The 17,589-nt window shown below is 43.1% G+C and overlaps 2 protein-coding genes across 2 annotated transcripts; both read right to left on the bottom strand.

Moving 5' to 3' along the window:
* Positions 1-1,477: 1,477 nt before the first annotated feature.
* On the bottom strand, positions 1,478-15,811 carry NCOA5 (nuclear receptor coactivator 5). The gene is made up of 8 exons (XM_010290025.1): positions 15,805-15,811; positions 11,742-11,808; positions 7,805-8,164; positions 7,436-7,555; positions 7,161-7,331; positions 4,944-5,143; positions 2,621-2,944; positions 1,478-2,194 (listed from the first exon to the last, which is right to left on the bottom strand). The coding sequence occupies exons 2-8, from the start codon at positions 11,777-11,779 to the stop codon at positions 1,542-1,544; spliced, it is 1,866 nt and encodes a 621-aa protein (XP_010288327.1). The 5' UTR covers positions 11,780-11,808; positions 15,805-15,811; the 3' UTR covers positions 1,478-1,541.
* Positions 15,510-16,616, bottom strand: LOC104623066 (heterogeneous nuclear ribonucleoprotein C-like 1). The gene is made up of 2 exons (XM_010290026.1): positions 16,430-16,616; positions 15,510-15,912 (listed from the first exon to the last, which is right to left on the bottom strand). Exons 1-2 carry the CDS (start codon positions 16,590-16,592, stop codon positions 15,791-15,793), a joined length of 285 nt encoding a protein of 94 aa, XP_010288328.1. The 5' UTR covers positions 16,593-16,616; the 3' UTR covers positions 15,510-15,790.
* Between the last annotated feature and the right edge of the window lie 973 nt (positions 16,617-17,589).

Genomic DNA, 17,589 nt, shown 5'->3' with positions numbered 1-17,589 from the left:
AGTATTCTCACAGTGGGTCAGAGTCAGGTTTGTACACTTTTCGCTTAAGCACCCAGCACTTAGCACTCAGCAGTGTCTGACACAGCTTATCTGGAAGAAGAGAGTAATGGCAAATGCAGTGGAATAATGTATTCCAGTAATACTCAAGCTGTCAAGTGTCAAAAATGCAACAAAAACATTTTTCCTGCCTTTTTATTAAAAAGTAATGTCCTCTTGTTAACAGCACAGAGCGAAAAAAAAAATGCTACAACACAAACCACCTGGGACAAAGAAAATCCTCTGCTCCAAGAACACTGCTTTCTTAGTTTCTTTTGGTTCTCTGTAGGAAGCCTACAGACTCCAAGAAGGCCGTGATGGGGAGGACCACTTAGTTAAGAGATGTTTTGTGTTCTGGTATCAAAGTATGTTACTGGTTAAAAACATGGTGAAGAATCACTGCCCTATTTTCCACTCAACTGTCCACTGCAGCTACCAAAGTGTTGAAAAAATGTATAAAATTATGGTATTGCATCTTGGCACTGCCTCTCCACCTTAGATGGACAAAACACCAATTAACAGTGAAATAAAGTTTCAGGGAGCAGACATTCACCACCTAGTAGCTGGCTGCAGATATTCCCAAGGGAGCACCAGCAGCACACCAGTATGGCTGCAGCTGAGCTGTTGGGCTACGGTAACCAACTGTCCCAAAGCAAGATTATAAGAAAAGGAAATTTATATGCCAAATTTAACAGATTGATCTTAACGCTGACTACTTGGTGTAGGAAAATTGACAGACCACTTGAAACCTCTGCCTTGGCTGGAAGCTCTTGTGTTTGATATCTGCCACAGTACTCAGACCAAAGCTGCCAGTCCCTGTGAGCTGGGCAAGCAAGTGTCCTCCGCCTCACTCTGCCAGGACATGACAGTCCCAGCTATGGAAGGACCAAACGGCATAGTCCTGCGTTACTGAGTAGTGGTCAGGCATGTGCTTCATGAGTTCAGCTGCCAGCACTACCACTGTACTTTCCAACTGGCTTATATACCATTAAAAAAAAGAGAAATTAAAAAATCCAAAGAAAAATAGTGCCCATTCCAAAAAGGTGGGTCTCCAAGATGGCCCAGTCAGGGTACTGCTCTGTTCAGTCCCCTGTGTCATTTCTTCACCACTGACCCAAAACTATACTAAGACCATTCAGCGGGACCAGACTGCTCTGCAATGTGAAGATGCACCAGCTACTGGAAGTGAGGAAAAATGCAGAAGGACTGTCATTGCAGCAGCTGCTAGGACTGGACAAAACAACCAATTATCCAAAGTGGCTCTTAGTACATCCTGCCGCTGAGAAAACAGAGCATACTTCTCCAAACACTGCTAACCAGACCAAGGTGAGGAAGGGCTGCGCTAGCAACAGTCAGCAGCAATGCCACTGGGGGTACACTCTCTCCAAAGCGGAGAGGACATGCATATCCAGGGGCATTTGTCCCATGTCAAGGACAGGAGACTCTTTAAACAGCTATAAGTATGGAATGGCAAAGGGAAGGGGAATGGGCCTGGCAGCTCAGCTTCAATAGTGTCGCTGGTAGGAACCGATAGGTTGCTGGGTTGAGGTCCCTGCTCGCCCCTGGGCCACGGTTTGGCTCACTAGGTGGGAGAGTGCAGGACCACTCTGGATAAGGGTGTCCAAGGCTTTCTGTACACTAGGGTTGTCAAAGTTGATACCGGAAGATACTGGCCTTTGAGCAGGTACATTGCCAGGTGCAGGGAGGCGATTTTGGTGCTGACCATAGAGCGACTGAGCCTGTGGAGGAGCTCCAGGTCTTGGACCTGCATTTCTTGAAGGGCCTTGGAGAGCAGGAAGCTGCGTGCTTGGAGTCTGCAATCTCTGCTGAGCCTGGTTTAAATTTCCAGCACTCATCTGGGCTGACCGGGCCTGACCGCTGGCCACGTTAGAAAAGTTCTGGTTCGGAGTGCTGCCTGAAGTGCCCGCAGAGGTTGCAGAACTGCTGTTTGCTACAGCAGCTGCTGCTGCTGCCCCGCTGTTGAAGAGACTGAGGATTTTTGCTTGAAGCTCCTGCTGAGGATTAGAAGAGGATACTGGAACAGAAGGAGCAGAGACCAGAGGCTGTGAACCCTGATGAGCCTGAGAGCTTGGAAGGCTGGACTGACTACCCAGAGATGATCCTGAAGGTGCCCCCAAAGACTGTCTTGACAGGGATGCTGGGAAAGAAAGAAAAGAGGGTTAAAGCTCTGCAAATGCCCTTGAAGGGGCACCTAAATAAAATTAGTGAAACAGTTACCAAAGACACAAGTATCAATGAATTCCCACCCTTTGAACAGAAGAGCTGCACCGCTCTGGGGAACCCAAACTACTCAGCAGAACCGTTGCCCTTCATGTAGCAGCCAAACCAGTTATGGCAGTCCTGTGGTTTCCTTGAGAGAATCCAATATAAAAGTTCTTTCACATGAAAGACCTGAATCATCTCAGGACTCACAAGGACACGTACATCTCAATAAAATGAGGCACTGTGTAAGGAAGTGATGATGCTAGGACTCGTCTGCAGGCCCAGGACTGTTTTCAGGTCCCAGCTCAGAGGGCCTGCAAACCGTATGATTAATAGCCTTGTCTGTGGCTGAGAAACTTACCCTGCAGAGAATCACTGCTTCCCCTCAGTAACCGTTCCTTCCGGTCTCTCAAGTAATTAATTACTTTATCAGTCTCCTCAGCAGTTAGATAGCGATTGTCTGCCAGCAGGTTCAAGAGAGTCTGAATCCCTGGAGGGTGACCTCCTCTGACACCCTCCTCCATGGGGGGTGGGCGCTCCCGCTCCTGCAGAACAGCTTCATCTGCCATCTTGGCAGCCTGCCGGGCAATTTCCTCACGCTCCTTCTCCCGTGACTCTGTTTTGTAGCGCTCATAATTCCTTGCCACCAGGACCATGGCATCAGCTTGGGGCATGTTGCGGTGTTCTGCACAAGGAACAGAAACATCTTAAGTAAGCCAAAGTGACATTAACAGGAGGTGCCTTGCCTCATGCACACCAGCACATCTCATTCAGTATGCAGGCACCGCTTTGGGATTGCGAGTGTAGACTTGGGAAGCTTCCTAGGCACACAGTAGCAGTTCAGTTTCCTAAGCCAACAGAAGGCTCAAGGCTATCACCCAGCAAGGCCACCCTTTTCTTCCATAACTGAGGTCTCTGAGAAGATACCGTATCAGCCCAAGAAATGTGTTTCTTACCTCTCATCCAATTAAAAGGGAAAGCAGCTCCCTCTACCTCTCACATAAATTCTCAAGTGCTCCAAGAGGAGACAGTTACAGCCATTCTACTGCTAAAGCCTTGGACAGATCCAAAACTTGCCCTCTGAAGGCTGCTAAAGCTTCCCAGAGTAGGACAGCAACAGGAATACTTTTTGGTTCTGTACTGCCAATGCCTTAATATAGTGTGCATGTGTGCAGGAGATGGGGAGGAAAGAAGCACTGGCTCAATGTCACATTGCTGCTTATGTTTACTACACTGGGGCAATAAGCAGCAACCAAGTTCTTCTGTAATACAACAAATAACAGTCAATTCCAACTTTTTTTTTCCCCACTTGTCTTTTGAAGTTTGTGAGGTCATTATTTCCACCTCACAAAGCACAAATGCAAACATTCCCCTGAACACAGATTTAAGCATGGAAATCAAAAGAGAAGGCCTTTACCTTCCAAAAAGTGCCCAAAGCTCTGGGCACTTTCCATACCTGCAGACCATCAAATCCTGCCACCCTTTCTCCTCGTAACAGGAAGCTGGGGTTCATTTTAACATTACTCATTGCACAAGTTGTGAAAGAGTTCCCTAAAACTAATGTGAATGGAAGGGTGGCCACGTGCAGTTAAAGTGAGCGTATTTAATCTCTAGAAAGAGCTGTGGACGAGGTAATGACTGGGGTTCTTACCAGATCTGATACACCATTAGATCCAGTAAAGAACAACAGAAGCTTTGGTGGGAGGACAGGTGTTAAACCAAAAGAGTTAAGAGTTAAAACCGAGGGCAGTGGAAGGCACAGTGAAAGTTAGCATGAGCTGTGTTTCAGCAGAAAATGAGAGAATCCTGCTATCACATCAGCATCCAATGTTAAAAGAAACCAGGCTTCTTCAGTCATTAAGCACACAAAAACCAGTGACTGTGCATTCAGAAGTTTACTCTCCCAGATGAACTTCACAAAACATTACTTGAGAACACAATAAGGGAGAAATAACCTTTGAAAGCTCTATTGCAGTCAAACAAGCCACCTGGGTAAACAGAGTATGTGAACAGGCCTGTGATCGGAGCAAAAAGCCGCTTTCCAAGATCGCATTCTGACAAGATGGTTTTTTAATACACCTACCCTCATGCTCACAACCACCAAGTCACCCAGAGACGTAAAGTGATGCGACAAGTGTAAATGGCGCTAAAAAGGTGGAGCACATACACTAAATCACTTTATAGTTTTATCTTTTTATAACTCTTCCCAGTTTCAAGATCAGATCTTTACCTTGACTGAGAAAGTTATCATTACTCTGTTTTCCTTAAGTCACATTTGGTTTTAACATCTGTCCTGTAATTTGTCACACTGCAAACACTCTCTTTGAGAGCAACAAGTGATAAACTGAGGTTGGACTGGTATTACTCAGAAGTCTACGAAGGCAATGCAGTCATTTCTAGAGCTGGGTTTCATGACTTGGACTAAGATGCAAAAGCTGGTGATGTTCCCTCCTGGCAGAAATTAGACAGTCCTTTTGACAAGGGACAAATACAAGTATTACAGAAGCTTGTAAATAATGATATTCACATTTATGACATGGTGTCAAGTCATTAATAACTACTTATGTCACAGCAAGGGCGAACTTTGTTCTGTGTGATTCTCCTTGGAAGAAAGTGTTCTAAAGCAACACTTTGAACGCTTCAGAATGACCACAGAGTTATACAGCCTACTGAGACCTCAGTACCTTGTGGGGTGCCAAACATGATGTTAACAGTGCAAGACCGGTGAACTTGATGCTGCTGGGTGATGACAATGGCAAAAGGAGACCCTCCTCTGCTCACATCGTCCAGGGCTTGCGTCAGTGACATCTCTGTGTTGAGGAAGATCAGGTCCACTACCATGCCCAGATCCCGCACCTTCCGCCCCACTGACTCCGCGTATTCCCTACCACAAAGCAAAGCCATCAGAGTTTAACAAGTCAGTCACATACAGAAACAAACCCTGGCACGCTCACCCTCTCCATCATCTCAGATTCGTTTTTCTGATGGCTTGCCAAACTTCATAATGTTTAACAGGACAGTATTAAAGCAATCTCATTACAATAATATAAAAGCCCTTATTTTGATGTGAATCAGTCATTTCAGTTTAACTGAAATAAATTACAAATCAAGCCTTAGCTTAGCTGAGAAACAGTGTTTGCAAAGGGATTTACACTATTATAAATTTGTTTACATATAAATGCGTTTAAACTGAACTCATTAAGTGAGGTAATTTATGCCTGCAGAGATCTAAGGGGTACACAGCAGAGCAGCGAACCTACAGAAGTCAGTTACTTGGCTACATTCAGGATCTTAACTGTTCAAATGCGTCCTACTCATTATTGTGTTGCTCTTTCGTTCCACTAGCTGCTTTCTGCTCTAACCCAGTATCAACACAGCATCTATGGATCTACTGTTCCTGTATCCACTGTCCTGCAGACTTCCCATTCCAAGCACAAACCATAGCTCACATGGCTGAGCTTAAAGTTTTCAAGTCTTCCTTTAAGCTCACTATACTCAGTACCAAAACTGCAATACTGACTGCCTATGCATTCTGTGAAATTTAGTCTGCGTGCAGCCACAGTTTTTGAAAGACGTTCAATTTATCATCTTTGGATGCGAGCACCATAATGGTGACTAAAACTGTCCCCCTCGCCAACTCTCTTTTTAAGGATTTGTAAGTTACACCAATCATGTATCTAAGTAAGTTGGGACTCATCTTTCAACAGGTCTACAGTAGACGATAGCAATGCTTCAATATCCAAGATTTATTAACATGCTCTACCTCTTAAGGTTTGTAGCTGTTACAGACCAAAATGATCCTTAGGATATCAAGCTGATCCTCTTGCACAAAAAAATTCTCCCTCTATCAAGTACAATAATTTGTGATCTATTAGAATATCTTCCAAAGATTTTTAGTCACCAAGGGATAAAGAACCTGAAATATCCTTTCAAGATTTGTTCCAATAGGTCATCAACTCCATTAAAAGCAAACCACAAAAGTTTAGTTCTAGTTTCACCACTTTCCTTTGTTCCAATTTTCTGTTCTATCATCTACCACCGGATCAGGCAAGCGCCAGCTCTCTCTTTCTGCCTCACAGATATGGCAAAGTTAAATAAAAGCAACTCTTGATGTTTCTTCCAAATGGCTAAGGAGACAAGGCTTTAAATTTCACCTTGACAAACCTTTTCTTCAGAATCCAAGCCAGATCTATGATTTATTTACATATTTGTTATTCTTTAATATATTTATTTGTAAAGATACAGACATCAGACTGGTGCCATCACTACAGCCCCCCTCCCACTCTACCAGGCATAGGAGTACCCCCCTGTTCACAACACAGCACCCACCCCATTACCTCAGGAAGTATTCAGGCTGCCACATGAGATCACCGTGGTTACTACTTACACATGCTTTTGATATAGCTCATGACTACTTTCAGCAATGATTTTATATTTCTTGCATATTGGATTAATAGTAGTGACTGGTATCCGACCTAGCAACCAATCTGACAGGAGCTCCAAAACGAACACCCCCACAACTCCATTCTGACAACTGCTCTGTACTATCTGCTGCTTGACACATATTAATAAGATCCTTATAATTTAACCAAAGAATAACAAGTACAGGCCACTATAACCTGTTGCAACAGTAGGCTGACAGGAAGAGTAGGTAGAAAAGTATCAGGAGAAGGGCTAATGATAGGTGACAAGAAAATAAAAGTAAAGCACAAGGTGCAGCATTTTTCCATCTCATCAACATATATTCCCAGAACAGCAATAGGAGCTGTAGCTTTCTGAGGGCTCTAAAGCCACATTCCTCAAGAGTAACCTGTAAGACAAACAGTCTCAAGGCAGGACTAAGTTTAATTACATTTTCTCCTACTGTACAGTAATAAAATTGGTTGTAACTAATTTCTTACTTTGTCTGTTTATTCACCACTATCACAGAACAATCCACAGGTCTCTCCGCATCAAAACGTCTCTTGATTTCCTCGTAGTACTGACGGTACAGCTCCTCTCGGCGCCGCTCCTCACGCTTCAGACGGTCTGAAAGCAAGCCACAGGGACAGAACAAATAACACCCTTTGGACCTGCTTGGAGTGTCACAGAATGCAACAATGCTTGGCACTACAGGCATCTCCTGCATCCTCCCAGAGGGAAGATGTGAGTTTGCCCATTAAAATGTCACAGGTACTCACCTTCTGAATTCACTGGTGCTCTATCGAAATGCTCTTTGTAACGATCATAGTAAGAATCATCCTTCCGCCGATAGTAGTCTTCAAGGCGAAGGTAACGGTCATAAGCTTCATCTCGTCTGCAACATTTACAGAAGCAGCAAGGGTTTCCATGCTCCAGCACAATCTCAGGCAGTAACTTTGGCCAGTGCATCACACACAGACCTTCCTCAAGTTTAATTTCTGAAGTACCCACCTGCTCCCCACAAGACACAAAGCAGGCACCCAACTGTCTCCAGTCAGAGCAATTTCTTTATCTTAAATGCCTGACACCTCTCAAACCAGTGCAGCCATAGAGGCAGGAATGTCATAAAACCTGTGGAAATTACCTGTACAAAGGGTCCCGAGGGTCTCTCATATCCCGTGGATCCCTCACATCTCGTGGATTCCTCACATCCCGTGGATCCCTGTATCGATCGTACAGTGGCTCCCGTGGGTCACGAAGATCTCTAACATCACGAGGGTCCCGCAAGTCTCTTGGATCCCTGATATCCCGTGGGTCTCGCAGGTCCCGTGGGTCCCTGTGGTCTCTGGCATCACGCATGTCTCTAGCTCGAACGTCTCGAGTGTCTCTGGAATCTCGTCCGTTTCTACCGTCCCTGCCATCTCTGGGGTCTCTTCGTGGGCTCCCCCGAAGGGGGGAGCGGTCACGTCTGGCATCTCGACCATCTCCATAGGCGTATGGCTCTCTGAGGAAAACACCAGGGAAATTCCATTAGACTGCTAACGACACAAGTACTGTTACCCCTAGATCTCTTACCTGAGGTGCCAAAGCGACACTTCTCTCAGCAGATGAATCCTCCCTCCTATCCCACAGCAGCAAGAATTGCCCAAAACCCCTATTTGTTGAGGCAGCCTGGAGAAGCTTCTTAATTCTAATGTTTATCATAGCCAAACAAGACCCAGAAGGCTCCTTAATGGAGCATCATTAAAAGTGTAGAGCACCTGTGGAAGAAGTGAACAGGCACCTCAGAAACCATCATTTCAAAGCCTCTGGCTTTCACCATCAGCCACAGATCATCTACCAAACATGATTTTGCAAATTCTTTGAGAGAATTCAAGGTGCTGAAGCCTAATACCCACAAATATGCAACAGCCAGGAGCATTCAAGGGATCCATTGAATTCACTAGTCAATGACAGCAGAATACCTGAAATAGTTTGTTATTGGCATATGATTAAAAAAGGAGCTTGTTGTGACCAAAGACACTGTAGTTCCATGTTGTGGTTGGGTTTGTGCTGCTAGCAGAAAGCAATGATAGCTACCATCGTGTCCTGGATTTGAAGGGACAGCTTCTGTAGAAAGCCAGTCTTATGTTTACAACGCCACACATTAAGAGGGTACTAAACCTAACCAGCATGGCATCCCCAGCAGCAACAGGCTTCTCCACCACATCTGAATGATCTCATTCAGACTTCGTACTGTGCTGTCTTCAGAGGTAAGGAAGAATAACGTTCCAGTCTTCATCTTTTCCCAAAACAGCAGGTTTTTTTCCAAGTTATATTTTGTTTTCCAGAAAAAAAAACATTATTTTCACTGTAGCGTAAACCAAACATAAAAAAATCTTGCAGAGAAACTACTGAGCTTCACATGTTTGGAATGTTCTTTCTCCAAGGTACTGACAATCACCGGGAAAAAAAAAATCAGCTTTTCGAATCTTTGTATTTCCAAAACTTGACAGACTTTTAGAGTCTTCTCCAGCCTAATCTAGTTTATGAAAGATAAGCAGAACATAAGTCTGCTTCCACTACAGAACATCCACATAGCAGCCACCTGGAGAGAACAGCAGGAGCAGCGAGTCACACATGCTCAAGTTCAGTGTCAGGTAGAATGGACAGTAACAAGATGGATGTACAGATTCTGTGTGTGGACTTTGGTGGATGGACACCCAGCTTTGCTGGGGGATACACAGGAGCACTGGTATTCTCTGTTGTTATGTCAGATACAAAACAGATCTTGGGACAAACTACAGTGTTGCCACCAAGAGTGTATATAGCCTCCTCCTGTAAAAGAAACACTGTATTTGCACACAAACAAGTGTAAACTTCTTCAGCCTCTTGGACATACAAATCTACCATTTGTTTGTGATCTGCATTGAAACCACATCCCATGAGATACACACGTCATTGCCCCCTTCCCCCCAACCTACAAGGAACGATGGCAGAAGCTCAGGGGAAACTTCTGATTTGCTCTAATGGATATTGGGTAAGCGATCTTTCTGTAGCTGTAAGACTATAGAGCAAAACAGCCAGATGCAGTGTAATTGTTTGGCATACGACATTTATTCCAGCTGGAGGGGGGGTGACCAGAACAGGCCATATTCATTATCTGCAGAGACAAAAAGATCCAGAATGAACAACACACAACTGCAACAGAAGTACAGACATGGCACAGGTCTCCTCTGTTCTTGCACGTACATCGCTGCCCTGTTGCTTGCAATGGGCAGCACCACTGCGCAGCAGGCTTCTGCTTCCAGGACTCTGTCATCACGGATGGACTCCTGCAACATCAGCACCACTGCCCACATCTGCTTGGGACTCACCACTCTGGTGGCCCAGCGCTGCCGTCTGTGGCACAGCATGGGACTCTGCTCTCCAGCATCAGGAGCTGTCATTCACATGCCTGCAGCGTGGTCCAGAGTCAATCATCCACCGTCAGTGCGCCTGCAGCCCTGCCCAGGGCTCGATGCCCATGACTTCATCACCACCCATGCCCAGTGCTGCTTGGGACCCAGCCCTAGTAACATGGGACAGCCACGGTGTCTGCAGTACCAGCTGGAATCCAGTGCCTGTCACAGTCTCACCAATGCCTTCAGCAGCCATGGTGGTAGTCCAGTCCACAGCACAGTGCCCACAGCACCACTGCTCACAGCTCACACACCTCCAGTGTTCCTTAGGGCCCATGATATGGGCATCTGCTCTTGCATACATGCAGGGCAATGCAGGTCCCAATGCCCATGGCCTCAGTGCCTGCTGCTTGTCGCTCTGCAATGTGGTCTGAGGACCAGCACTCATGGCATAGGTGCCTGCCTCTCACACCTGCAGTGCTGCCTGGTGCCTTCAGCATTACACACCTGCAGTGCCACTGAGGCCAGAGATGTGCCATCAGTGCCTGCTGCTCATGTACTTGAAGTATTCTTGGGGTCCTCATGCCAGCACTGAGCACAACTGACACTGTTCAGGCCCAAGGCTTGCCACATCTGTAATGGGAACCCCCAGCTGTGTGCCCGAAGCACTTCCTGGGTGATGCCCACACACTGGTCTCTGCAAGTGCATTTGGTCCTGTTCAGGGTTAAGTGCAGCACATACAAAAGATCTAGATAATGCCAAGGATTGCAGCTACTCATTCTCTGTTTTTTAGTGGTAGATGTCTTGCTAGTTGCACTTTTCCTTGTTTTTAGTAATTTAACAGATCAAGTTAGTACAGCACATCAGACACATGAGAGCTTGGTTACCTTGAAGTCCAACACTCCTTTGTGTGGAAAGCTTTACAGTATAGGCATAGAAGATGCACACCTTATACCAAACTGTAACCGCAGCATGTCTTCATGCGCTCTCTAGTAATGCCAGGAAAGGAAAGGAAACTGAAGTTGTCTTCCTGTGACAGGACAGTCCGTGTCTTCTCCACTTGCCTATGATTTCACACAGAGAAGACATGCAGGAGCTGCACATGCTGTGCCTACCGAGGGGTGGGAAACCAGAAGCTGGCAGGTACCCGTCACTAAGTGTACAGAAGGGGACTGGTTCCAGGTACTGACAACGCAAGCACACGTGCAGACGGGACAGTGCAATAGAGATCTTTGCTCTATCTTGTGCTTTGCTCGCGTGCTCTTTTCAAGTCTCATTTCAGCCCTGTAAGTATTCGACATCAGAAAAGGCAAGATCCTGAAGTCCTCTGCAGCATGGCACTGGGAATGCTACAGCCCCCAGGCGTCCTCTAGCTATGCCTGAGCTTCTCCAATAACTTGAGGCAGGAGCAAACATCAAGTGTATTCTTCCTCACAAGTCTCTTACAAACTGTGCTGCAAAACATAACGTTTAGCTGTAGTAACAGCAGCAGACACAAGGTTTCCCTCGTGCCTCCTGAGGTGTCAGTGTCAGAAAGGCTCTTAGAGGTGGAGCAGCCATGTCCCAACTGTCTTGCTTGAGCATCTCCATTTGACTGGGGAGGTGGTGGGAAGAGACACAGACATTTAGCACAGGCTGCTGGGCTTATGCCCTAAAAGCCTGACCTTCCTAGTATAACTCACTGCTTCCAGGTACTTTACCTTCGTGCCGGACTGGACCTTGATGAAGCCTTATTCATATTTCTTCTTTCCACTGCTTTATTAATATCTGTAAAGAATAATCAACCCATCTGTTCAATGCTATGGAACAAAAAAAAGATCATCAGCACAATTCAAACGAAAGCAACTTAAGCTCAACAACATCCAGATGGTGTAAGAAAATCCATTCAGCAGAGAGACATTGTCACTTTGACAATTTTTTATTAAGTTTAGATAGTACAATGTAATGAAATTTTCATGGATTTCTCTGACTTCAAAATAGGGTGGACAGCCTGTGTGAAGTTTTAACCCTCTATATTCAGGCCTACATCCAGACTCTTCATTCCATAACAGAACCTCTTTCTTCTGCAGTCTATGAGCAAGCAGAAAGCGACTCATGGACTCTAGGAGAAAAAGCAGAGTCTGAAAACCTCCGAGAAAGGAAGCTGATGGCCAGCACAGTCTTAAGTTCACAGCCAGTCCTGTTCAACGGAGCATGCTGCTACCCTTGCTGAAAATAATCCAAGGGTTCTCAAGTGGCACATGCAACTGCTTTCCAAGGGACTGCTGCAGCGTTAAGTTGTACAGCCTTCACCACTGAGGAAACAGGATCCAAGGAGCCTGAAGCATAAGCTCCTTATGAAGTCAACACGGTGCATTCAAAACACCACTGTTAACATGATGCAAACTGATGCAACAGATCAGAAATTTTAAAATTGGTTGGCTTCTGAGCACCTCCATGAAAACCACCATGAAGTTAAATACAAAGTAGTAAGAGAGCTGAAGAAACAGAGTCTTGTCTGCAACCAGAAAAAGTTGCCCAGATTTGGCAGGGACCCATATTGTTCTACTGTGAAGAAACAAAGCATTCTGTACCAGCTGATTGAAGATGAAATAATGTACTGGAGGGGGGCAAGAACAAACAGAAATGACTTCAGGTGTTTTACTCTGAGCGCCTTTTAAAGAAAAGAACAAACCAAACCTATGTCCCATCTGCTTCCTGAGAATCTATCGACAATTAAAATTTCTTATTAGTTATTTACATTAACTACTTTCAAAGCTCTTACAAGAGAATAAACCTGCCACAATGTCTTTAGGCAGACTCAGTCTTAACATATTCTGTTAACTTCCCAAACTATCCTTCATTACTTTCAAGACTAAAATTAGAATTAAGGGATTGGTTCTAATTTTTGCTCTTGTTGTCAATCAAGCAGCATGTTCTCCTTTTTTAGGGGGAAAGGCAAGCGCAATCTGAACATCAACTACAAATGCAGCGTAACAACATTCACAGGACCACAAAGGAGGCTCTCCAGGATCAAATACAGCTGCATTGTCTACTGTCACAAACTAAATTTTATGGACATTTATTCGCTACATAGTTTTATTCATTAAAGATATGAAAATACTTCTATGGATTTGTGGAAGTATTAGTACAATGCAACACTGAAGTTAAACTCTCCCAAAGCCTTTTACCTTATTCTGTTATTAGCAATTATATTTAATACTCAGACTGCATAAGTGAAGCAACTGTTCTCCTTGCACTTGTATTTTAGTCGAGAATTTTTTTCCCCTTAAAGTGTTATCTTTAAGCAAGACACTATCTGCTTTCTTTGGTTTAAGATTATTTTTATTTTCTGTTTTAAGATGCCATTGCAGAAACCTATTATGATTTTTACACTCAATACCATACATTTCTTTCAAATTAAAAAATGTATTTAAGTCTGAACAAAAATATTTTACTAGAAGAAAAAAAAACACCTTTGACAGGGATCCTTCTCTTGTGCAAAACAAACATGTTTAATAACATTTTATTTAATGCCAACAGCATTTACAGGTTAAGTATTTGAACACAGACAAAACTTACGAGAAAAAAAAAGTCTTCTGTCTTGTAGGATTTTGAGACAAGGCCACTGTAATCATACAGTGTAACCTTCTGAATAAACACAGGTGACAAGAGTTTCTTGAATCACATTCCTATCTCAAGTGCAGCAGTGGCATTGAACTAGCGCTTATCTTTTAGCAAAACATCCAATTGGAATTTAAAAGTCTTCAGAGCACAGAAATCACCAAAGTTCCAATAAATTATTCCAGAAGCAAATTACTTTGCTGTTAAAGAAAACTATTCGTTTCCATTTAAAGTCTTGTCATACTTATGCTTACTAGATTAAAACTCACTTATTTCCAGGTCTGCCTGTAACACACCAACCACATCACTCCTATATCTTGAGGCTTTTGCTAGGGCTTGTTCTTCAACTCTTTAACCCTTCTTCAGGTTTTTCTGAGGCTTCTCCAATTTAGCATTATCCTTTTTGAACCAGGCATACCAGAACTGAACACAGTATTCCAGCAGCAAAAAACCACAGGTACCAAAACCTCCCTACTTACAAATCTGTGTTTTGTACAGCTAAGGATGACAAAAGCACTCTTGCTGGGTGCAGATCTTCCTTTCTGGCTTTACTGAAAGCTCAGTTCTGCCTGCATCCAGCTCAGGAAGAAGTCCAGGTCATTTCATCATCAGTGACTCAGTCTTCATTATTTCATTCTTTTTAAAACGTGATTGTGTGTTTTCTTTCCAAGTCACTTATAAAAGCACTGTATGGCCAGGAATCAATTTTTTCCAGAACACCACTCAAAGCACTGAGCAATTCCATCTATATTACACTGAGATTCACTTGAAATCCATTTAGCCCTAAGTTGGTTTTAATTGTTCTAGTTTCTAAATCAAATCAAACATCCTACAGAAGTCTTTTACATCAACACTGCTACTTTCAGCCATAAAAACTCGCAGTATCATTAAGAATAAGTTAGTCTGACAGGATTTATTTTGACTGGCATTAATTAATTCACTTTTCACTGGGTGTCAGGTGAAAGACCCTCTTTGTTATCAGGGGCTGATGCCAGGCTCATCCCATTTATGCTGCCTGTTGGCACATCTGCAGTGCTCTGCTAGGTCCCTGGCAACTCCCTAGTCTTCCAAGACTTGTGGAAAAATAATAGCCGAGGAAGGTCTTAATTTCACTATGCCTCATAAATGTTAGATTTAAATTTTTTTGAGAGGTCTAGTTTTGGCAGCTGCTTTACCTTTTTTAGTTTGCTACTGAAATGAAAACTATATTAAAAACACCTTCTGCCTCTTCAAAAATAGACAGCAGAAACATTATCTGAAGACTAGGTGGTCCTTTCCAGTTTGGAATTTTATCATTTCTGGACAATTACACTTTAGCTTCTAAAACAGTCACAGTTGTTCCTATTTAAGCTTCTAGACTTTGGACAATGCTGGCCATAATTTCTTCTTGTATCCTTCTACTCTCCTTGTCTATTTGCCTCCATTTCCATTTTCAGGCTCCTATTTGCTACTGTATACACACCTTCCCACAAGTCATTACTCCTTTCATTCCTTCCTAAGTCAAACAGTTTTTCTTTAAATTAGCATAGGCTTACTTCAAAAGTAATTTTTTTGCTTGCATTTAATAGATTACTCTTAGATTTCTAACCATTCATTTCTGTTTAAGTTTGCTCCCAGCATATTTAGCAGAATTATTTTCATCTTTATGAAAATGGCCTTTTTAAAGAACCTAGTATTTATAGCACTACTTACAGAGTGATTTCACATGTGCAAAAAAATCCAAGTTAAGATTACTTATCTAATAAGCTGCTAAATGCTTTCCTCTGAAAGTCTAAGTCTGACTGCTCTGAACATGTCAAGAAGCCCAATATTGGTTTACAAATGTTTTTACATCTATGTGTATGAGGTTTCAATGACTGCTTTCTAGGGCTTACATGTTGAACAGTTTCTTACATGGGGGAATAGCGCTTTTCAAATACTAACACATAAAAATAAGGTCAGAGTAAGACCTAGGTAACAAGAGAAAACACTGCAGATGAACCACAGAGCACTTACAGCAAATAACTCAGAAGACAAATACATACCTAGTAAAACTGATTTTAGACCAACGCCAGGCAAGTTTCACAAAGTGATCTTTCCAGAGAGCTTTAGAACAGAAGCACTCTTTCTACCAGAACACATGCTAGGGTCAGTAGGAGAGCACGGATCAGTTTTCCTTACCTAATCTATACCCTTTATAAAGGCGACCCTTCTCACCATCCAGAGCGGCCTGGACATCTTCTAGACGGTCATACTGCACGAACCCATAGCCATGGTACATGCTGAGGGCTGGAAAAGTTAACAGCAGGGCAAGACCGGTTACAACTAAGGGACAGTACTAACCCGCACCCAGGCCATCACATAACCCCACCAGATGAACAAGCAAAGGGGCTCTACCCAGAAACAACTATGCAAGTTTTGCGGGAAAACCAAATCTACCAGGATCAAAATGCAGAACTTAAACACTCTGGAATATATTTCGTAGATCAACTTCCTTCTGACAAGGCAAAATACAGCCCATGAAGTAACTAAGATTTGGACTATGAAGTCACTTGAAAGATTATTGTAACATCACACTGCAACCACAAAAGCTAAAACATAGCTCATATACATATTATATTTCAGCTGTACTGAAGGAATCACTTCTTCAGAGAAAATGCAGGCAGAGAAAATTATCATTAAAAGGTCACTTTTTAGGAACAACATTAGTCACTCCTCTCACCATCATCAAATAGCATTTGACAAGCATGAAAGTTATTTCTCACTGAATTCCCAGCCACAAAAAGGCATAAGATAATATACTAACCCCTGATTTTGCCATATTTTGAAAATATCTCTTCCATTTCTTCACGAGTCATGTGGTCTGTGGGCAAATTGCCGATAAAAAGTCTTCTCTCTAAATCCTGAGGATTGGTGCTGTTAGTGAAGTCGCTCTGTTTGATGCTATTGCTCTTGCGTCCTCGAGCCATTTTGCTTTCGTTCCAAATCCAACTCTTCGCAAAAAAGAAAAACGGCCATGCATATAATTTCAATCCATGACATTAAAATTAAACTGGAACAAGATTAAACTTAACAGCTTTGCAGACTAGAAGCCAACTGGGTCTGCTTGACGCAAATTTCACTCCAGAGAAATCTTAATACAAGGGATACAGAGGCCTGGCAAAAAAAGTAGACCGCAGCATTTTGGTTCAGCTTTTCTGTAATACTGAAAGGTAGTAAATCTAATTATTTTGCAGATAGTTTAGAGTTAAACCACTAAAACTTGAGACACAAATAAAAGTCATTTTCCACTAAAACATCTTAACTTTAAGCTTTTCAATACCGCCATTGTTGTCATATCTAATTCTTCAATCCACTGGTAAGAAGTGTTGAAATTTATGCAATATTTTAATAAGCAGAAACACTCATCACAACATTGCATAACAGGACCCAAATACTTCAATACCGGCTTTAAATGAGACATCAGGAAGTACTGTTTAAATGCTCTTAAGAGACTGCGCCTGGATCACTTTACTGAAATCTCAGCTTTCCAATACCAGAAAACACAGTTTCTCATTCATATCCCTACTAAACAGCATATCCATGTCCCCACGGGGGGACAGCTCACACAGAAGGCGGGTCCACAGCTGGGAATTTAACCACCCCCACATAAATGCTGCACTGCTACCTCATCTTCCCCAGTACAGCAGAAGTACACTTCACTAACCCATACTATTGCAGACAAAGCTGGAGCAGTCAGCAACATTCACTGCACAAACTTACACAAAGAACTACAGAAAAAAACCCCAACAAACAAAAACACATAACAAACCCTACCAACAAAAAACCCCCAAGCCCCACCCAGGATTCATACTTTCCAGGTTTAGAAGTCACCCTTACATAAAACTTATTAAATACACTGAAACTTTCAAGATGAACTTGAAAGTTTTAAAACTATTTATACAATAAGGTTGCCATACTTCCTAA

The sequence above is a fragment of the Phaethon lepturus genome, unplaced genomic scaffold (genome assembly GCF_000687285.1).
Source record: "Phaethon lepturus isolate BGI_N335 unplaced genomic scaffold, ASM68728v1 scaffold22496, whole genome shotgun sequence".
Taxonomy (NCBI): domain Eukaryota; kingdom Metazoa; phylum Chordata; class Aves; order Phaethontiformes; family Phaethontidae; genus Phaethon; species Phaethon lepturus.
The sequence above is the reverse complement of the archived record's forward strand: the minus strand, read 5'-3'. Positions and strand labels throughout refer to the sequence as shown.

What these genes read in the sequence shown, in the direction of transcription:
- NCOA5 (XM_010290025.1), bottom strand. Translation starts at nt 11,779, where the DNA reads ATGAATAAGGCTTCATCAAGGTCCAGTCCGGCACGAAG. An exon ending in CCAGTGAATTCAGAAGGTGA is followed by an intron (nt 7,332 to 7,435) that starts GTACCTGTGACA and finishes CACTCCAAGCAG; the next exon opens with GTCCAAAGGGTGTTATTTGT. An exon ending in GTGGTGAATAAACAGACAAA is followed by an intron (nt 5,144 to 7,160) that starts GTAAGAAATTAG and finishes GCTTTGTGGTAG; the next exon opens with GGAATACGCGGAGTCAGTGG.
- LOC104623066 (XM_010290026.1), bottom strand. Translation starts at nt 16,592, where the DNA reads ATGGCTCGAGGACGCAAGAGCAATAGCATCAAACAGAGCGACTTCACT. An exon ending in AAAATATGGCAAAATCAGGG is followed by an intron (nt 15,913 to 16,429) that starts GTTAGTATATTA and finishes TAACTTTTCCAG; the next exon opens with CCCTCAGCATGTACCATGGC.